This window comes from Pseudopodoces humilis, chromosome 30 (genome assembly GCF_049639895.1).
Source record: "Pseudopodoces humilis isolate 2021_Gansu_Grassland_sample_001 chromosome 30, ASM4963989v1, whole genome shotgun sequence".
NCBI lineage: Eukaryota > Metazoa > Chordata > Aves > Passeriformes > Paridae > Pseudopodoces > Pseudopodoces humilis.
Genome location: NC_142229.1, coordinates 4,668,170 through 4,688,875, shown reverse-complemented (window position 1 = coordinate 4,688,875; position 20,706 = coordinate 4,668,170). Strand labels below are relative to the sequence as shown.

The window sequence follows — 20,706 nt, the reverse complement described above, 5'->3', positions numbered from 1 at the left end:
GATGGCGGCCCTGGAGCGGAGCAATCCCGTCCCGGCTGGAGAGCGGCTCGGGAAGGGGCTCCGGGCGGATTCCCAGACGGATCCTCAGGGTTTGGGGTCGGGATCCGGGCGCAGGAACCGGCGCGGCTCGGGAACCTTCACGGTGAGGGAGGCCTGCGGAGCGGCACCGGAGGATGAGGATGGGCACGGGGCGCTGGGAGGAGCCGAGAGCCCGGTTCTGGGTACGGGAATCCCGGTTCTGGGTACGGAGAGCCCGGTTCTGGGCATGGAGAGCCCGGTTCTGGGTACGGGGAGCCCGGTTCTGGGCATGGAGAGCCCGGTTCTGGGTACGGGGAGCCCGGTTCTGGGCACGGACAGCCCGGTTCTGGGTACGGGGAGCCCGGTTCTGGGTATGGGGAGCCCGGTTCTGGGCACGGACAGCCCGGTTCTGGGTACGGGGAGCCCGGTTCTGGGTACGGGAATCCCGGTTCTGGGTATGGAGAGCCCGGTTCTGGGTACGGGAATCCCGGTTCTGGGTATGGAGAGCCCGGTTCTGGGTACGGGAATCCCGGTTCTGGGTACGGACAGCCCGGTTCTGGGTATGGGGAGCCCGGTTCTGGGTACGGAGAGCCCGGTTCTGGGTACGGGGAGCCCGGTTCTGGGTACGGGAATCCCGGTTCTGGGTACGGGGAGCCCGGTTCTGGGTACGAACAGCCCGGTTCAGGGTATGGGGAGCCCGGTTCTGGGTACGGGAATCCCGGTTCTGGGTACGGGGAGCCCGGTTCTGGGCACGGGGAGCCCGGTTCTGGGTACGAACAGCCCGATTCTGGGTATGGGGAGCCCGGTTCTGGGCACGGGGAGCCCGGTTCTGGGTACGGAGAGCCCGATTCTGGGTATGGAGAGCCCGGTTCTGGGTACGGAGAGCCCGGTTCTGGGCACGGGGAGCCCGGTTCTGGGTACGGGGAGCCCGATTCTGGGTACGGGAATCCCGGTTCTGGGCACGGGGAGCCCGGTTCTGGGTACGGAGAGCCCGATTCTGGGTATGGAGAGCCCGGTTCTGGGTACGGAGAGCCCGGTTCTGGGCACGGGGAGCCCGGTTCTGGGGACGGGGAGCCCGGTTCTGGGTACGGGAATCCCGGTTCTGGGCACGGGGAGCCCGGTTCTGGGTACGGGGAGCCCGGTTCTGGGTACGGGAATCCCGGTTCTGGGCACGGGAAGCCCGGTTCTCGGTACGAACAGCCCGGTTCTGGGTACGGGGAGCCCGGTTCTGGGCACGGGGAGCCCGGTTCTGGGTACGGAGAGCCCGGTTCTGGGTACGGGGAGCCCGGTTCTGGGTACGGGAATCCCGGTTCTGGGTACGGGAAGCCCGGTTCTGGGTACGGGGAGCCCGGTTCTGGGTACGGGAATCCCGGTTCTGGGTACGGGGAGCCCGGTTCTGGGTACGGGGAGCCCGGTTCTGGGTACGGGGAGCCCGGTTCTGGGTATGGGGAGCCCGGTTCTGGGCATGGAGAGCCCGGTTCTGGGCACGGGGAGCCCGGTTCTGGGCATGGAGAGCCCGGTTCTGGGTACGGGGAGCCCGGTTCTGGGTACGGGGAGCCCGGTTCTGGGTACGAACAGCCCGGTTCTGGGTACGGAGAGCCCGGTTCTGGGCATGGAGAGCCCGGTTCTGGGTACGGGGAGCCCGGTTCTGGGTATGGACAGCCCGGTTCTGGGTACGGGAATCCCGGTTCTGGGTACGGGGAGCCCGGTTCTGGGTACGGGGAGCCCGGTTCTGGGTACGGGGAGCCCGGTTCTGGGTACGGGAATCCCGGTTCTGGGTACGGGAATCCCGGTTCTGGGCACGGGGAGCCCGGTTCTGGGTACGAACAGCCCGGTTCTGGGTACGGGGAGCCCGGTTCTGGGTACGGGGAGCCCGGTTCTGGGCATGGAGAGCCCGGTTCTGGGCATGGAGAGCCCGGTTCTGGGTACGGGGAGCCCGGTTCTGGGTACGGGGAGCCCGGTTCTGGGTACGGGGAGCCCGGTTCTGGGTACGGGGAGCCCGGTTCTGGGTACGGAGAGCCCGGTTCTGGGTATGGAGAGCCCGGTTCTGGGTACGGAGAGCCCGGTTCTGGGCACGGGGAGCCCGGTTCTGGGTACGGGGAGCCCGGTTCTGGGTACGGGAATCCCGGTTCTGGGCACGGGGAGCCCGGTTCTGGGTACGGGGAGCCCGGTTCTGGGTACGGGAATCCCGGTTCTGGGCACGGGGAGCCCGGTTCTGGGTACGAACAGCCCGGTTCTGGGTACGGGGAGCCCGGTTCTGGGCACGGGGAGCCCGGTTCTGGGTTCGGACAGCCCGGTTCTGGGTACGGGGAGCCCGGTTCTGGGTACGGGAATCCCGGTTCTGGGCACGGGGAGCCCGGTTCTGGGTACGGGGAGCCCGGTTCTGGGTACGGGAATCCCGGTTCTGGGCACGGGGAGCCCGGTTCTGGGTACGAACAGCCCGGTTCTGGGTACGGGGAGCCCGGTTCTGGGTTCGGACAGCCCGGTTCTGGGCATGGAGAGCCCGGTTCTGGGTATGGGGAGCCCGGTTCTGGGCATGGAGAGCCCGGTTCTGGGCACGGGGAGCCCGGTTCTGGGTACGGGGAGCCCGGTTCTGGGTACGGGGAGCCCGGTTCTGGGTACGGGGAGCCCGGTTCTGGGCATGGAGAGCCCGGTTCTGGGTACGGGGAGCCCGGTTCTGGGCATGGAGAGCCCGGTTCTGGGTACGGGGAGCCCGGTTCTGGGTATGGACAGCCCGGTTCTGGGTACGGGAATCCCGGTTCTGGGTACGGGGAGCCCGGTTCTGGGTACGGGGAGCCCGGTTCTGGGTACGGGGAGCCCGGTTCTGGGTACGGGAATCCCGGTTCTGGGTACGGGAATCCCGGTTCTGGGTACGGGGAGCCCGGTTCTGGGTACGGAGAGCCCGGTTCTGGGTACGGGGAGCCCGGTTCTGGGTACGGGGAGCCCGGTTCTGGGTACGGGGAGCCCGGTTCTGGGCATGGAGAGCCCGGTTCTGGGTACGGGGAGCCCGGTTCTGGGTACGGGAAGCCCGGTTCTGGGTACGGGGAGCCCGGTTCTGGGCACGGGGAGCCCGGTTCTGGGTACGGGGAGCCCCCGATGCTGACCGGGAGGAAGGAGCGGGGATCTCCCGGTACTGACCGGGAGGAAGGAGCGGACAGTGCCCGGTACTGACCGGGAGGAAGGAGCGGAGATCTCCCGGTACTGACCGGGAGGAAGGAGCGGAGATCTCCCGGTACTGACCGGGAGGAAGGAGCGGAGATTTCCCGGTGCTGACCGGGAGGAAGGAGCGGGGATCTCCCGGTACTGACCGGGAGGAAGGAGCGGAGATCTCCCGGTACTGACCGGGAGGAAGGAGCGGAGATTTCCCGGTACTGACCGGGAGGAAGGAGCGGGGATCTCCCGGTACTGACCGGGAGGAAGGAGCGGAGATTTCCCGGTACTGACCGGGAGGAAGGAGCGGAGATTTCCCGGTACTGACCGGGAGGAAGGAGCGGACAGTGCCCGGTACTGACCGGGAGGAAGGAGCGGAGATTTCCCGGTGCTGACCGGGAGGAAGGAGCGGGGATCTCCCGGTACTGACCGGGAGGAAGGAGCGCAGCGCCAGCAGCAGCAGCAGCAGCGCCGCCAGCCCCAGGCCGATGCTCAGCGGGTACCGCCACCGGAGCCCGTGGCGCACGAGGCTCAGCGGGGACTGCAGCCACAGGAACGAGGACTTGGGGCGCCTGCGAGGGGACACCGAGCTCAGCTCGGCCACCGTGTCCCCTCCCCGGCCCTGTGGCACCCGCGTGTCACCCGTGTGGCACCCGTGTGTCATCTCAGGGACACTGCTGTCCCCCCTGTGCCACCCCTGTGTCACCCCTGTGCCACCCTTGTGCCCCCCGGTCCCCTCTGAGGACGCTGCTGTCACCCCTGTGCCACCCCAGTGACCCCCAGCCCCTCTGGGGACCCGGCTGTCACCTCCCGGTGTCCCCGCAGTGTCCCCAGCCCCCTCTGGGGACCCCAATGTCACCTCCCGGTGTCCCCGCAGTGTCCCCAGCCCCTCTGGGGACCCGGCTGTCACCTCCCCGTGTCCCCGCAGTGTCCCCAGCCCCTCTGGGGACCCCGCTGTCACCTCCCGGTGTCCCCGCAGTGTCCCCAGCCCCTCTGGGGACCCCGCTGTCACCTCCCGGTGTCCCCGCAGTGCCATCCCGGCTCTCACTTGGGCTCGGGCAGTGTCGGGTGTTTGTTGGGCTCCTCCCGGCCCTTCCCCACCGGCCGCTCCTCGGCCTCCCGCGCCGTCAGCAGCTCCAGGGAGAGCTCCAGCTTCCCCTGCGGGGCCCGCCGGGGGCGGGCCGGGGCTCAGGGCCCGGCCCCGCCCCCCCTGGCGCCCCCCGGCCCCGCCACCCCCGGCCCCGCCTCCCCCCGCTCCGGCCCCGCCACCCCCGGCGATCCCCGGCCTCGCTACCCCCGGCCCCAGCTTCCCCCGACCCCACGAGCCCCGGCTCCACGAGCCCCGGCCCCGGCTCCCCCGGCCCCAGCTTCCCCCGACCCCACGAGCCCCGGCCCCGCGACCCCCGGTTTCCCCCGGCCTCGGTACCCCCGGCCCCTGGCGACCCCCGGCCCCTCCACCCCCGGCTCCGGCCCCTCGACCCCCGGCGACCCCTGGCCCCGCGACCCCCGACCCCGGCTCCCTCCGGCTCCGGCTACCCCCGGCTCCGGCCCCGCGACCCCCGGCCCCGCGACCCCCGGCTTGCCACGGCCTCGGTTCCCCCGGCCCCGGTTCCCCCCGCCTGCCCCGATCCCGCGCCCCCTGAGCCCCCCGTGTCCCCCGTGTCCCCCCCCGCCCCCCCCGCCCCCCCGTGCCTCCCATGTCCCCCCGGCCCCGTGTCCCCCCCTGGCCCCCGTGTCCCCTCGTGTCCCCCCGTGTCCCCCATGTCCCCCGTGTCCCCCGTGTCCCCCATGTACCCCCGTGTCCCCCCGGCCCCGTGTCCCCCCATGTCCCCCGTGGCCCCCATGTCCCCCGTGGTCCCCATGTCCCCCGTGTCCCCCGTGTCCCCCATGTACCCCCGTGTCCCCCCGGCCCCGTGTCCCCCGTCTCCCCCCTGTCCCCCCGTGTCCCCCCTGTCCCCCGTCTCCCCCCGTGTCCCCCCGGCCCCGTGTCCCCCCTGTCCCCCATGTCCCCCCGGCCCCGTGTCCCCCGTCTCCCCCGTGTCCCCCGTGTCCCCCATGTCCCCCCGGCCCCGCGTGCCCCGTGTCCCCCCGTGTCCCCCCGTGTCCCCCCGTGTCCCCCATGTCCCCCCGCTGTCCCCCGTGTCCCCCCGTGTCCCCCCGTGTCCCCCTGTTTTCCCGGACCCCATGTCCCCCCGTGTCCCCCGTGTCCCCCGTGTCCCCCCGTGTCCCCCCGCGTCCCCCGTGCCCCCCGTGTCCCCCATGTCCCCCCGGCCCCGTGTCCCCCTGTTTCCCCGGGCCCCATGTGCCCCCGTGTCCCCCCGTGTCCCCCGCGCCCCCCGTGTCCCCATCCCACCGAGACCCGCTGGCCGCCATCCTCCTGCAGGGTGCAGGGCCACCAGCCGCGGGCTCTCCTCCTGCGGAACAGGTCCAGGGTGGGGCGGGCGAGCCCCGGGCCCCGGCAGCAGCTCCGGGCGAGCCGGGGCAGCTCCCGCGGGCTCAGCCGGCACCGCCCGGGGCTGCGGGCCGGCCGCGGCAGCCGCGTCAGCTCCAGCTCCAGGATCCCTGCGGGCCACGCGGGGACACAGCTCCGGCACCTGGGGGGGCTCCTTGGTACCTGGGGGGGGTCCTTGTCACCTTCCTGTCACCTGGGGGGGTTCCCTGACACCTTCCTGGCACCTGTGAGAGCTCCTTGTCACCTTCCTGTCACCTGGGGGGGCTCCTTGTCACCTCCCTGTCACCTGTGGGGGCTCCTTGTCACCTCCCTGTCACCTGGGGGGGCTCCCTGACACCTTCCTGGCACCTGTGGGGGCTCCCTGGCACCTCCTTGTCACCTGTGAGAGCTCCTTGTCACCTCCCTGTCACCTGGGGGGGCTCCTTGGTACCTGGGGGGGCTCCCTGTCACCTCCCTGTCACCTGGGGGGGCTCCCTGACACCTTCCTGTCACCTGTGGGGGCTCCTTGTCACCTCCCTGTCACCTGTGGGGGCTCCCTGACACCTTCCTGTCACCTGTGAGAGCTCCTTGTCACCTCCCTGTCACCTGGGGGGGGCTCCCTGTCACCTCCCTGGCACCTGCAGGAGCTCCTTGTCACCTGTGGGTGCTTCTTGTCACCTGTGGGGGGTCCCTGTCACCTCCCCGTCACCTGGGGGGGCTCCCTGTCACCTGTGGGGGCTCCCTGTCACCTCCCCGTCACCTGGGGGGGGCTCCTTGTCACCTCCCTGGAACCTGTGAGAGCTCCTTGTCACCTCCCCGTCACCTGTGGGGGCTCCCTGTCACCTGTGGGGGCTCCCTGTCACCTCCCTGTCACCTGGGGGGGCTCCTTGTCACCTCCCTGGAACCTGGGAGAGCTCCTTGTCACCTGTGTCACCTCTCTGTCACCTGGGGGAGCTCTGGCACCTGTGGGGGCTCCTTGTCACCTGTGGGTGTTCCCTGTCACCTCTTTGTCACCTGCAGGAGCTCCCTGTCACCGGTGGCTGCTCCGCACCACTCGCGGCTGTCCCCTGTCCCTGTCCCTGTCCCCATCCCTGTCCCTGTCCCTCTCCCTGTCCCTCTCCCTGTCCCCTGTCCCTGTCCCTGTCCCTGTCCCTGTCCCCATCCCTGTCCTGTCCCTGTCCCTGTCCCCTGTCCCTGTCCCTGTCCCTGTCCCTGTCCCTGTCCCATCCCTGTCCCTGTCCCTGTCCCTGTCCCTGTCCCTGTCCCTGTCCCTGTCCCTGTCCCTGTCCCTGTCCCCATCCCTGTCCCTGTCCCTGTCCCTGTCCCTGTCCCCTGTCCCTGTCCCTGTCCCTGTCCCCATCCCTGTCCCTGTCCCCTGTCCCTGTCCCTGTCCCTGTCCCTGTCCCTGTCCCTGTCCCCTGTCCCTGTCCCTGTCCCTGTCCCTGTCCCTGTCCCCATCCCTGTCCCTGTCCCTGTCCCTGTCCCCTGTCCCTGCCTGTCCCTGTCCCCATCCCTGTCCCTGTCCCTGTCCCTGTCCCTGTCCCTGTCCCTGTCCCCTGTCCCTGCCTGTCCCTGTCCCCATCCCTGTCCCTGTCCCTGTCCCTGTCCCTGTCCCTGTCCCTGTCCCCGCAGGTGACACGCTGTCTCACCCAGCAGATCGTCCGCCTTGAACTTGTCATTGTCCCACACCTGCAGGATGAGCTTGGGGGGCACCTTCAGCAGCGTCTGGTCCAAACTCCACACGTGCTCCTGCCGGGGGCCAGCGGCTGTCCCCGAGTGTCCCCAGGTGTCCCCGAGTGTCCCCAGGTGTCCCCAAGTGTCCCTGAGTGTCCCCGAGTGTCCCCAGGTGTCCCCGAGTGTCCCCAGGTGTCCCCAAGTGTCCCCAAGTGTCCCCCAGGTGTCCCCGAGTGTCCCTCAGGTGTCCCCAGGTGTGTCCCCAGCTGTCCCCAAGTGTTTCCCGGGTGTCCTCAGTGTCCCCAGCTGTCCCCAGGTGTGTCCCCAGGTGTCCCCAGGTGTCCCCAAGTGTTTCCCGGGTGTCCCCAGGTGTCCCCCAGGTGTCCCCAGGTGTCCCTCAGGTGTCCCCGAGTGTCCCCAAGTGTCCCCGAGTGTCCCAAAGTGTCCCCCAGGTGTCCCCAGGTGTCCCCAGGTGTCCCCAAGTGTCCCTCAGGTGTCCCCAAGTGTCCCCCAGGTGTCCGCGAGTGTCCCTGAGTGTCCCCCAGGTGTCCCTAGGTGTCCCTCAGGTGTCCCCAAGTGTCCCTCAGGTGTCCCCAGGTGTCCCCGAGTGTCCCCAGGTGTCCTCAAGTGTTTTCCGGGTGTCCTCAGTGTCCCCAGGTGTCCCCAGGCTGTCCCCAGGTGTCCCCAGGTGTCCCTAGGTGTGTCCCCAGGCTGTCCCCGGCTGTCCCCAGGTGTCCCCAGCTGTCCCCGGCTGTCCCCAGGTGTCCCCAAGTGTTTTCTGGGTGTCCTCAGTGTCCCCAGGCTGTCCCCAGGCTGTCCCCAGGCTGTCCCCAGGTGTCCCCAGGTGTCCCCAGGTGTCCCCACCTTGCGGTGGATGGCACACAGTTTCTCAGCCGCCAGGAACTCGAAGGGGAACACGAAGCGCCAGTTGAAGGCTCCGTTCCCGTCCAGGGAGCGATAATGGACATCGGTGTGCTGCCGGTGCTCGGGGAGCCCGTCCAGCCACCTGTGGGGACACCTGTGTCACCTCCCTGTCACCTCCCTGTCACCTGTGTCACCTGTGTCACCTCCCTGTCACCTCCCTGTCACCTGTGTCACCTCCCTGTCACCCCTGTGTCACCCCCGTGTCACCCAGGGAGCGATAATGGACATCGGTGTGCTGCCGGTGCTCGGGGAGCCCGTCCAGCCACCTGTGGGGACACCTGTGTCACCTGTGTCACCTGTGTCACCTCCCTGTCACCTCCCTGTCACCTCCCTGTCACCTGTGTCACCTCCCTGTCACCCCTGTGTCACCTGTGTCACCTCCCTGTCACCCCTGTGTCACCTGTGTCACCTGTGTCACCTCCCTGTCACCTGTGTCACCTCCCTGTCACCCCCGTGTCACCCAGGGAGCGATAATGGACATCGGTGTGCTGCCGGTGCTCGGGGAGCCCGTCCAGCCACCTGTGGGGACACCTGTGTCACCTGTGTCACCTGTGTCACCTGTGTCACCTCCCTGTCACCCCTGTGTCACCTCTGTGTCACCTGTGTCACCTGTGTCACCTCCCTGTCACCCCTGTGTCACCTGTGTCACCTGTGTCACCTCCCTGTCACCTCCCTGTCACCTGTGTCACCTGTGTCACCTGTCACCTGTGTCACCTGTGTCACCTGTGTCACCTCCCTGTCACCTGTGTCACCTCCCTGTCACCCCCGTGTCACCCAGGGAGCGATAATGGACATCGGTGTGCTGCCGGTGCTCGGGGAGCCCGTCCAGCCACCTGTGGGGACACCTGTGTCACCTGTGTCACCTGTGTCACCTCCCTGTCACCCCTGTGTCACCTGTGTGTCACCTGTGTCACCTCCCTGTCACCTGTGTCACCTCCCTGTCACCTGTGTCACCCCTGTCACCTGTGTCACCTGTTTCACCTCTGTGTCACCTCCCTGTCATCTGTGTCACCTCCCTGTCACCTGTGTCACCTCCCTGTCACCTGTGTGTCACCTGCGGGGACATTGATGGCACCACTGTGCCCACATGGAGACACCCCGAGGTGACAATGACCCCTGGACGGGTGACAATGACCCTGGGGTGGGTGACAATGACCCGGGGTGGGTGACAGTGACCCTGGGGCAGGTGACAATGACCCCTGGACGGGTGACAGTGACCCAGGATGGGTGACAGTGACCCAGGATGGGTGACAGTGACCCAGGATGGGTGACAATGACCCCTGGACGGGTGACAGTGACCCAGGATGGGTGACAATGACCCAGGATGGGTGACAATGACCCAGGATGGGTGACAGTGACCCCAGGACCGGTGACAATGACCCTGGGGTGGGTGACAATGACCCCAGGGTGGGTGACAGTGACCCAGGATGGGTGACAGTGACCCAGGATGGGTGACAGTGACCCAGGATGGGTGACAATGACCCCTGGACGGGTGACAATGACCCAGGATGGGTGACAGTGACCCCAGGACCGGTGACAATGACCCCAGGGTGGGTGACAGTGACCCAGGATGGGTGACAGTGACCCAGGATGGGTGACAATGACCCCAGGGTGGGTGACAGTGACCCAGGATGGGTGACAGTGACCCCGGGGTGGGTGACAATGACCCAGGATGGGTGACAATGACCCTGGGGTGGGTGACAATGACCCCAGGGTGGGTGACAGTGACCCAGGATGGGTGACAGTGACCCAGGACGGGTGACAATGACCCAGGATGGGTGACAATGACCCAGGATGGGTGACAATGACCCAGGGTGGGTGACAGTGACCCAGGATGGGTGACAATGACCCAGGATGGGTGACAATGACCCCAGGGTGGGTGACAATGACCCAGGATGGGTGACAATGACCCCGGGGTGGGTGACAATGACCCAGGATGGGTGACAATGACCCAGGATGGGTGACAGTGACCCCGGGGTGGGTGACAGTGACCCAGGATGGGTGACAATGACCCCGGGGTGGGTGACAATGACCCAGGATGGGTGACAATGACCCAGGGGTGGGTGACAGTGACCCAGGATGGGTGACAATGACCCCGGGGTGGGTGACAGTGACCCAGGATGGGTGACAATGACCCCAGGACCGGTGACAATGACCCCGGGGTGGGTGACAGTGACCCAGGATGGGTGACAGTGACCCCGGGGTGGGTGACAGTGACCCCAGGACCGGTGCCAGCCCGTTGCCAGCGGCGCTCACCCGCACACGTAGATGTCACTCATGCGCTGTCCCAGCAGGTTGATGTCCCCAAGGTCCGCGTCCCGCACCCTCCACACCACGCAGCGCAGCTCGTACCTCGCCAGGGGACAGCGGCACAGTGTCACCTGCGCCCGCCGGGGGTGGCGCTGTCCCCGCCGGGGGTGGCCCTGTCCCCTCCAGGGTGGCCCTGTCCCCTCCAGGGTGGCCCTGTCCCCTCCCAGGGTGGCCGTGTCCCCTCCAGGGTGGCCCTGTCCCCTCCAGGGTGGCCCTGTCCCCTCCCAGGGTGGCCCTGTCCCCGCCCGGGGTGGCCCTGTCCCCTCCCGGGGGTGCCCTGTCCCCTCCCAGGGTGGCTGTGTCCCCTCCAGGGTGGCCCTGTCCCCGCCCGGGGTGGCCCTGTCCCCTCCAGGGTGGCCCTGTCCCCTCCCAGGGTGGCCCTGTCCCTGCCCAGGGTGGCCCTGTCCCCGCCCGGGGTGGCCCTGTCCCCTCCAGGGTGGCCCTGTCCCCTCCCAGGGTGGCCCTGTCCCCGCCCGGGGTGGCCCTGTCCCCTCTAGGGATGGCTTTATCCCCTCCCGGGACGCTCCTGTCCCCCCCGTGTCCCCTCCGTGTCCCCCCCCGTGTCCCGCCCGTGTCCCCTGGTGTCCCCTGGTGTCCCCCGGTGTCCCCCGGTGTCCCCGCTCACCCCTCGGCCTTGCGGGGGTCGATGTTGAAGGGGGGCCCGGGGGGCCCGAGGCTGACGGGGAAAATGTCCACCCACATCTGCACCTTGCCCTGGGGACACCCGCACGGGCTGCCAGCTGTCCCCTGCTGTCCCCTGCTGTCCCCTCCTGTCCCCTGCTGTCCCCTCCTGTCCCCTGCTGTCCCCCCGTGTCCCCCCCGTGTCCCCCCCGTGTCCCCAGGTCCTCCCCAGCTCCCCCCGCACCCACCAGCCCTCCCCGCCTCTGGGTCCCCATCACCGCGGGGTCCCCCCGTGTCCCCCCGATGTCCCCTCGTGTCCCCCTCATGTCCCCAGATGTGCCCCCCTGTCCCCCCCGGGTCCCCCTCGTGTCCCCTCGCTGTCCCCCCGCTCTCTCCCCTCGTGTCCCCCCGATGTCCCCAGATGTCCCCGGCTGTCCCCCCGTGTTCCCTCGCTGCCCCCACGTGTCCCCCCGCTGTCCCCCGATGTCCCCCGATGTCCCTCGATGTCCCCCGATGTTCCCCCACCATCTGTCCCTGTCCCCGGTGTCCCCATCACCCCTTCCTGGTGTCCCCCCGCTCTCCCCCCGTGTCCCCGGCTGTCCCCCGCTGTCCCCCGCTGTCCCTTCGTGTCCCCCCGCTGTCTGCCCCCCGCTCTCCCCCCGTGTCCCCCGCTGTCCCCCCGGTGTGCTGTCCCCCCCGCTGTCCCCCGGTGTCCCCCGGTGCCCCCCGGTGTCCCCGGCTGTCTCCCCCGGTGTCCCCCAGTGTCCCCTCGGTGTCCCCCGCTGTCCCCCGCTGTCCCCCCCGGTGTCCCCGGCTGTCCCCGGCTGTCCCCCCCGGTGTCCCCCGGTGTCCCCGGCTGTCCCCGGCTGTCCCCGGCTGTCCCCCGGTGTCCCCCGGTGCCCCCCGGTGTCCCCGGCTGTCCCCGGCTGTCCCCCCCGCTGTCCCCCGCTGTCCCCCCCGGTGTCCCCGGCTGTCCCCGGCTGTCCCCCCCGGTGTCCCCCGGTGTCCCCACCTGCTCGAGCCCGGGCTGTTCCCGGTTCCGGAGGCTCCGGGTCTCCAGGTGTTCCGGGACGAGCTCGCACAGGTTCAGCACGTGCAGGGCCAGGCGCTCCCGGGCAGCCCCGGGGGGTCCCAAAGGGGGGTCACCCCTCTCTGGGACCCCCGGCCTGTCACCCACCGGCCACAGACCCCCCCCGGAACCCCAAAACCTCCCCGGAACCCCCCACAGACCCCCCCCGGAACCCCAAAACCTCCCCGGAACCCCCCCGGAACCCCCTGGAACCCCCCGGAGCCCCCCAAACCCCCCCAGATCGCCCCGGAACCCCCCCAAACCCCCACCAGACCCTCCCCAGATCCCCCAAACCCCACCAGCCCCTCCCCAGCCCCCCTCCCCAGCCCCCCAACCCTCCGAACCCCCTCCCCAGCCCCCCGAGCCCCCTCCCCAGCCCCCCCGAACCCCTTCCCACGCATCGAAGTGCCTCAGCTCGAAGCCCCCCAGCCTCCCCTAGCCCCCCGAGCCCCCTCCCCAGCCCCTCCCCAGCCCCCCGAGCCCCTCTCCAGCCCCTCCCCAGCCCCTCCCCAGCCTCCCCAGCCCCCCGAGCCCCTCTCCAGCCTCCCCAGCCCCCCGAGCCCCCTCCCCAGCCCCTCGAGCTCCCTCCCCAGCCCCTCCCCAGCCCCCCCCCAGCCTCCCCCGCCCCCCCAGACCCCCGAGCCCCCTCCCCCCCCCCCCGAGCCCCCTCCCCACGCACCGAAGTCCCTCAGCTCGTAGCTGTGGCCGCCCAGGCTGAGCGCGGTGCCCCGGGGGCTGTAGCGGGGCCCGGGCAGCCCCCGGCGGCCGCAGAGCAGCTCCAGGCTCCGGCTGGGGCACAGCTGGTCCCGCCAGCACCTGGGACCCGCGCTGGGGACACGGGGGTGTCACCTGCCGCGGCCCCTGGGACCCCCAAAACCCACCTGGGACCCCCAAAACCCACCTGGGACCCCCCAAAACCCACCTGGGACCCCCAAAACCCCACCTGGGACCCCAAAACCCACCTGGGACCCCCAAAACCACCTGGGACCCCCAAAAACCCACCTGGGACCCCCAAAACCCCACCTGGGACCCCCCAAAACCCACCTGGGACCCCAAAACCCACCTGGGACCCCCAAAACCCCACCTGGGACCCCCAACCTATCCTCCAATGTCACCATGTCCCCCCATGTCCCCCCCAATGTCCCCAGTGTTCCCAGGTGTCCCCAATGTCCCCAATGTCCCCCCAATGTCCCCAATGTCCCCAGTGTCCCCAGTGTCCCCAGTGTCCCCAATGTCCCAAATGTCCCCAACGTCCCCAGTGTCCCCAACGTCCCCAATGTCCCCAGTGTCCCCAATGTCCCCAATGTCCCCAGTGTCCCCAATGTCCCCAGTGTCCCCAATGTCCCCAATGTCCCCAATGTCCCCCAATGTCCCCAATGTCCCCAGTGTCCCCAGTGTCCCCAATGATGTCCCCGGTGTCCCCGGTGTCCCCTCACGTGTGGTAGCGTGCGGGCAGCCCGCAGTGCACGCGCCGCGGGGACAGCAGCCCATGTCCCCAATGTCCCCAATGTCCCCAATGTCCCCAACATCCCCAATGTCCCCAATGTCCCCAGTGTCCCCAATGTCCCCCCAGTGTCCCCAATGTCCCCGGTGTCCCCTCACGTGTGGTAGCGCGCGGGCAGCCCGCAGTGCGCGCGCCGCGGGGACAGCAGCCGGTTCTCCAGGTCGATGGTGGTGCTGCCGATCTCCTGGTCCGGGGGGACCTTGTCGTGGTCCATGATGGTGACACGCAGGTCCTTCTCCAGCGGGATGGTGGCCGTCAGCTCGAACAGCCTGGGGACAGCCGCGTGCTCAGAGGGGACACGGGGACAGCGGGGACACGGGGGGGACACGGGGACAGCGGGGACAGGGACAGCGGGGACAGCCGCGTGTTCAGCGGGGACACGGGGACACACGGGGACACACGGGGACAGCGGGGACAGGGACAGCGGGGACAGGGACAGCGGGGACACGGGGACAGCGGGGAGAGCAGGGACAGGGGGACATGGGGACACAGGGGGACAGTGAGGACACGGGGGGACAGTGGGGACACGGGGACAGGGACAGCTCAAAGTGACATTACCGAGTGCCACCCCAGGGGTGACATCACCGAGTGCCACCCCCGAAGGTGACATCTCCAAGGCCACCTACCTGCCGAACACGGGCTCCAGGGTGTTGGGCACGTACTGCTCCCTCTGTCCCAGCGTCCTCTTCCCCAGCGACACCCGCACGTAGGGATCGCTCTGGGGACACCGAGGTGACACCGCGCTGGCACCGGGCCGGGCTCGGCCGGCCCCGCGGGGACCCCCGGGGTGTCCCTCACCAGCCCGGTGACATCGCGGGGGGACAGCTCGAAGGCTCGCACGATGTAGACGCGCAGCAGGCACCGCTGGGGCTCGCGGGGCGGCAGCCGCTGGAAGTAGCGGGGCACGGCGGGGCCCGGCCCGGCCTCCTCGGGCACGGGGTAGATGCGGAAAAGCCCCTGAGAGCCCCCCCGGGGGTCCTCCGGGGGTCCCTCCCCGCTGTTCCTCGGGGGAAATGAGTGGGGGTCTCACCCACCTTGAAGCTGCCCACGGGCTCCGGGGGCTGCGCGGCAGAGCGGGGACGGCCCGGTTTGTAGAGGGGGAAGGTCTGGCAGAAATCCTGCAGCCCCTCGAACTCGGGCACCGCCTCCAGCTCGCAGCCGTAGATCTGCGGGGCAGAGCCGGCCGTGGATCATCCCCCGGGCCCGGCCTCATCCCGGCTCGGGATCCGCGGCCTCGGCCCCTTCTTCATCCTCCTTCTTGCCCCTGCTTCATCCCTGTCCCTGTTCCCATTCCCCATCCCTGTTCCCATTCCCTCATCCCTGTTCCCATTCCCTCATCCCTGTTCCCATTCCCTCATCCCTGTTCCCATTCCCTGTCCCCATCCCTGTCCCCATCCCTGTTCCATTCCCTGTCCCCATCCCTGTTCCCATTCCCTCATCCCTGTCCCCATCCCATCCCCATCCCTGTCCCCGCTGTCCCCATCCCTGTCCCCATTCCCTGTCTCCATTCCCTCTCCCCATTCCCTCATCCCTGTCCCCATTCCCTGTCCCCATCCCTGTCCCCATCCCTGTCCCCATCCCTGTCCCCATCCCATCCCCATCCCTGTCCCCGCTGTCCCCATCCCTGTCCCCATTCCCTGTCTCCATTCCCTGTCCCCATTCCCTCATCCCTGTCCCCATTCCCTGTCCCCATCCCTGTCCCCATCCCTGTCCCCATCCCATCCCCATCCCTGTCCCCGCTGTCCCTGTTCCATTCCCTGTCCCCATCCCTGTTCCCATCCCCATCCCTGTCCCCCCTGTCCCCATCCCTGTCCCCATTCCCTGTCTCCATTCCCTGTCCCCATTCCCTCATCCCTGTCCCCATTCCCTGACCCCATCCCTGTCCCCATCCCTGTCCCCATCCCTGTCCCCATCCCATCCCCATCCCTGTCCCCGCTGTCCCCATCCCTGTTCCCTTTCCCTCATCCCTGTTCCCATTCCCTCATCCCTGTTCCCATTCCCTCATCCCTGTTCCCATCCCTGTCCCCATCCCTGTCCCCATCCCATCCCCATCCCTGTCCCCGCTGTCCCCATCCCTGTCCCCATTCCCTGTCTCCATTCCCTGTCCCCATTCCCTCATCCCTGTCCCCATTCCCTGTCCCCATCCCTGTCCCCATCCCTGTCCCCATCCCATCCCCATCCCCATCCCTGTCCCCGCTGTCCCCATCCCCATCCCCATCCCTGTCCCCATCCCTGCCCCCATCCCTGTCCCCATCCCTGTCCCCACTGTCCCCATCCCTGTCCCCGTCACCTTCAGTCTGTCCCTGTTGGTTCCCCGCCGAGATTTGGGCTCCTTGTCCTCCATGGACGCGTAGAATTTACTCCACCAGTCCCTCTCCTCCTCCTCATCCTCCTCATCCTCATCCTCATCCTCATCTTCCTCGTCCTGCGGGGAGCAGGAGCAGGTGGGGACAGGTGGGGACAGGTGGGGACAGGTGGCGACAGGTGGCGACAGGTGGGGACAGGTGGGGACAGGTGGGGACAGGTGGGGACAGGTGGCGACAGGTGGGGACAGGTGGGGACAGCTGGCCCCGCTGTTGCTGATGTCCCCCCGTGCCCACCTGGTCCTCAGCGCCGATGTTCCTGAGGCGGCTGAGCAGGTCCTGCAGGGAGCAGAGGGGAAACTGAGGCACGGTGGCGGGGGGACCTGGGGGACCTGGGGGACCTGGGGGACCTCGGGGACTCACCTGAGCCGTCCTGGCTGGGGCTGTGGCCAGGAGAAAGGAACACAAACGCTTCCAGAGGCTGGAGGAGACGGGCGGGGAGAGGAGATCCTCTGTGGGAGAGAGGGACGGGCGGGGGTGAGGGAGGGGACAGCGGGGATGGGGCTGGGGACACCGGGGGTGAGGGAGGGGACAGCGGGGATGGGGCTGGGGACACCGGGGATGGGGCAGGGGACACCGGGGATGGGGCTGGGGACAGCGGGGATGGGGCTGGGGACACCGGGGATGGGGCAGGGATGAGGGAGGGGACACCGGGGATGGGGCAGGGAACACCGGGGATGGGGCAGGGGACACCGGGGATGGGGCTGGGGACACCGGGGATGGGGCTGGGATGAGGGAGGGGACACCGGGGATGAAGGAGGGGACACCGGGGATGGGGCAGGGGACACCGGGGATGAAGGAGGGGACCCCGGGGATGGGGCAGGGGACACCGGGGATGAAAGGAGGGGACACCGGGGATGGGGCAGGGGACACCGGGGATGGGGCAGGGGACACCGGGGATGGGGCAGGGATGAGGGAGGGGACATTGGGGATGGGGCAGGGATGAGGGAGGGGACACCGGGGATGAAGGAGGGGACACCGAGGATGGGGCAGGGGACACCGGGGATGCGGGAGGCGACAGCAGGGATGGGGCAGGGATGGGACAAGCAGCACCTGGCATTGCCACAGCCGTGTGAGAGCCGCTGCCCGAGCCCAGGAGCCGCTCGGGACGGGGCGGGGGGCAGCGGAACCGCCCCAGGTCCCTGACGCTGGCCTGGCCCAGCAGCAGCCGCCGCTCGGTGCCGGCCCAGAGGCGCAGGCGGATGGGGGGCACGAACCGCTCCTCCTCGGGCAGCGCCTGCGGGGACACGGCCGGGTCACCCGCGGTGCCACCCGAGCCCGGGGAGGGACCCTCCGGCCCTGCCCCGCTCACCAGGGTGAGCACGAAGGCGTTGCTGGGGAAGTTGGGGTCGGTGGCCATGTCCTGGATCGGGGGGGTCCACAGGCTCTGCTCCCCCCACTGCAGCTCCAGGCGCGGCTCCCGCACGGCCCCGCGCAGCCCCCGCAGCCCCCAGGCCAGCACCTGGCGGGACACCGGGCTCCGGTCACCCCGCGGGGCTCCCCTCCCTGCGGGGCTCAAAGTGCCGGGTCCCGATCCGTGTCACTGTCACTGTCCCCCGTGCTGGCCTTGCTTGTCCCCGTCTTCCTTTCTGCTGCTGTCCTGTCCCCTGTCCCTGTCCCTGTCCCCTGTCCCTGTCCCCTGTCCCTGTCCCTGTCCTTGTCCTGTCCCTGTCCTGTCCTTGTCCTGTCCCTGTCCCCTGTCTCTGTCCCCCGTGCTCGTCTTGCTTGTTCCCGTCTTCCTGACGCTGTCCTGTCCCCTGTCCTGTCCCTGTCCCTTGTCCCTGTCACCAGCACCTTCAGCTCAGTCCACAGCCTGCGCCACTCCCAGGCTCCATCTCCAACTTTGTCCCCACCCCTGTCCCCATCCCTGTCTCCATCCCTGTCCCCATCCCTGTCCCATTCCTGTCTCCATCCCTGTCCCCATCCCTGTCCCATCCCTGTCCCCACCCCTGTCCCCACACCTGTCCCCATCCCTGTCCCCACCCCTGTCCCATTCCTGTCTCCATCCCTGTCCCCATCCCTGTCCCCACCCCTGTCCCCATCCCTGTCCCCATCCCTGTCCCCATCCCTGTCCCATTCCTGTCTCCATCCCTGTCCCCATCCCTGTCCCTATCCCATTCCCCATCCCTCTCCCACCCCTGTCCCCATCCCATTCCCTGCTCCCCGCTGTCCCCAGCCCTGTCCCCAGCCCTGTCCCTGCTCTCCGCTGTCCCCAGCCCTGTCCCTGCTCTCCGCTGTCCCCAGCCCTGTCCCCACTGTCCCCAGCCCTGTCCCTGCTCTCCGCTGTCCCCAGCCCTGTCCCCACCCCGAGGCTGGCTCCCACCTCCAGCGCCACCCTCTGCAGGCGCGGCCGCAGCTCCGGGGGGAAGCCGAACTCGCCGTTCCTCAGGGGCGGGGGCCTGAGCGGGGCCGGGGTCCCGTCCTGCCGTGGGGGGGACACGGTGACAGTGGCACCCCAGCCCTGGGTGTCACCTCCGCGTCACCGCTGTCGCCGCTCACCTCGGGCTCGTGGAGGAGCTCGAAGGCCGCCAGCAGCTCCCCGGCCGGGCCCCGCGGGCCGTGCAGGGGGTGAGGCTGGAGCCGGGGGGGCTCCCGGTGTCGCACGTCCAGCCAGACCCGCGGGAGGCACACGCTCCTCCCCAGGAGAGCACCGGCACCCTGCGAGGCAGCGCCTGAGCGCGGGGCTGGGGCTGGGGGTGTCCCTGTCCCTCCATCCCTGATCCTTGTCCTTCCATCCCTGATCCCTGTCCTTTCATCCCAACCCCTGTCCTTCCATCCCTGATCCTTGTCCTTCCATCCCAACCCCTGTCCTTCCATCCCTGACTCCTCCTGTCCCTCCATCCCTGATCCCTGTCCTTCCATCCCTGATCCCTGTCCTTCCATCCCTGATCCTTGTCCTTTCATCCCTGATCCTTGTCCTTCCATCCCTGATCCCTGTCCTTCCATCCCAACCCCTGTCCTTCCATCCCTGATCCCTGTCCTTCCATCCCAACCCCTGTCCTTTCATCCCTGATCCTTGTCCTTCCATCCCTGATCCCTGTCCCTCCATCCCTGATCCCTGTCCCTCCATCCCTGATCCCTGTCCTTCCATCCCAACCCCTGTCCTTTCATCCCTGATCCTTGTCCTTCCATCCCTGATCCCTGTCCTTCCATCCCTGACTCCTCCTGTCCCTCCATCCCTGATCCCTGTCCCTCCATCCCTGACCTCTCCTGTCCTTCCATCCCTCCTGCCAACCTTCCATCCATGTCCCTCCCATCCCATCCCATCCCATCCCATCCCATCCCATCCCATCCCATCCCATCCCATCCCATCCCATCCCATCCCATCCCATCCCATCCCATCCCATCCCTGTCCCGAGTGTCCCTCACCTGTCCCCGCTGCTCGCACACCTCCACCACCACAGCCGGGGGGTCCTGCTGTGTCCCGCGGGGGTCCCCGAACAGCAGCACCCCCGGGAACAGCAGGGTCTGCTCCCAGCGCGGCTCCGGAGCCCCCCGCACCGCCCGCGTGCGCTGGCTCAGGGACACGAACGACACCTGCGCGGTGACACCTGGCGACAGCGACACCGTCAGTGCCCCGGGCTGCCGGGGAAGGGGGGCGCGGGGCCCGGGGGTCGCACCTAGGGGGGTCCTGGAGCTGCCGGGCGCCAGATCCAGCGCCTGGAAGATGTAACAGCGGAGCTGGAAGCGGCCGGGCCCTGGGGACAGGCGGGGGCTCAGGAGGGGCTGGGAGCTCCCGGTCCTTCCCGACCCCTCCCGGTCCCTCCCGGTCCCTCCCGGTCCCTCCCGATCCCTCCCTGACCCCTCCCGGTCCCTCCCCGTCCCCTCCCCGGTCCCTCCCTGACCCTTCCCGGTCCCTCCCGGTCCCTCCCGGTCCCTCCCGATCCCTCCCTGACCCTTCCCGGTCCCTCCCCGTCCCCTTCCCGGTCCCTCCCTGACCCTTCCCGGTCCCTCCCGATCCCTTCCCGACCCCTCCCCATCCAACCTCGGTCCCTCCCGTTCCTTCCCTGACCCCTCCCGGTCCCTCCCCGTCCCCTCCCCGGTCCCTCCCTGACCCTTCCCGGTCCCTCCCGGTCCCTCCCGGTCCCTCCCGGTCCCCGTGGCTCACGTTGGAAGCTGCAGAGGATGAAGAGGGGCGGCTGCTGCGGGGGTGTCAGGGAGGAGCCCCCCGGCAGCTGCCCGGGATCGTCCTGGGCCGGCTCCTGGATGTCCCGGGAGGGGACAGGGCTGGCCCGGGGTGACACCGCTGTCCCCCGCTCCTGCGGGACCCCGCGGAGGAGGAAGAGCGGAGCCACGGGCGGGGGCTCGGCGGGGACCAGGCTGCGCTGCCAGCGGCGCCGGCGGCACCGGGGACCCGCCGGGAGCTTGGGCTGGAAGGGGCAGCCCCAAAAACACTCGGGGTGCCAGGCCTCGTCCTCCCACAGCTCCTCGGGGTCCTGCGGCGGGGCAGGGGACAGTGGGGACAGCGGGACACGGGGACAGCGGGGACAGCGGGACACGGGGACAGCGGGACAGCGGGACACGGGGACAGCGGGACACGGGGACAGCAGGGACACGGGGACAGAACCCTGTCACCCTCATCCCCACCACCCCCTTCCCTGCCACCACCGTCCTGCCACCTCCATTCTTGTCACCCCATCCC

The 20,706-nt window shown here is 69.4% G+C and overlaps 1 protein-coding gene across 1 annotated transcript in view; it reads right to left on the bottom strand.

Annotated features, from left to right (window-relative positions):
- Window positions 1-47: 47 nt before the first annotated feature.
- The window catches only part of FER1L5 (fer-1 like family member 5), a 38,236-nt gene continuing 17,577 nt past the window's right edge, over window positions 48-20,706 (bottom strand). The window contains exons 28-52 of the mRNA XM_088068206.1: window positions 20,173-20,500; window positions 19,434-19,762; window positions 18,537-18,722; window positions 18,388-18,486; window positions 17,118-17,526; window positions 16,428-16,516; window positions 16,302-16,343; window positions 15,992-16,126; window positions 14,736-14,867; window positions 14,500-14,658; window positions 14,328-14,419; window positions 13,800-13,970; window positions 12,877-13,025; window positions 12,141-12,280; window positions 11,133-11,221; window positions 10,454-10,549; window positions 8,950-9,030; window positions 8,636-8,716; window positions 8,383-8,463; window positions 8,138-8,279; window positions 7,249-7,348; window positions 5,522-5,730; window positions 4,217-4,326; window positions 3,599-3,740; window positions 48-153 (exon numbers count right to left, since the gene is read on the bottom strand). Of these exons, the coding sequence (XP_087924332.1) occupies window positions 85-153; window positions 3,599-3,740; window positions 4,217-4,326; window positions 5,522-5,730; window positions 7,249-7,348; window positions 8,138-8,279; window positions 8,383-8,463; window positions 8,636-8,716; window positions 8,950-9,030; window positions 10,454-10,549; window positions 11,133-11,221; window positions 12,141-12,280; window positions 12,877-13,025; window positions 13,800-13,970; window positions 14,328-14,419; window positions 14,500-14,658; window positions 14,736-14,867; window positions 15,992-16,126; window positions 16,302-16,343; window positions 16,428-16,516; window positions 17,118-17,526; window positions 18,388-18,486; window positions 18,537-18,722; window positions 19,434-19,762; window positions 20,173-20,500 (3,660 nt within the window). The 3' untranslated portion in view covers window positions 48-84. The remainder of the gene's footprint in view (window positions 154-3,598; window positions 3,741-4,216; window positions 4,327-5,521; window positions 5,731-7,248; window positions 7,349-8,137; window positions 8,280-8,382; window positions 8,464-8,635; window positions 8,717-8,949; window positions 9,031-10,453; window positions 10,550-11,132; window positions 11,222-12,140; window positions 12,281-12,876; window positions 13,026-13,799; window positions 13,971-14,327; window positions 14,420-14,499; window positions 14,659-14,735; window positions 14,868-15,991; window positions 16,127-16,301; window positions 16,344-16,427; window positions 16,517-17,117; window positions 17,527-18,387; window positions 18,487-18,536; window positions 18,723-19,433; window positions 19,763-20,172; window positions 20,501-20,706) is intronic.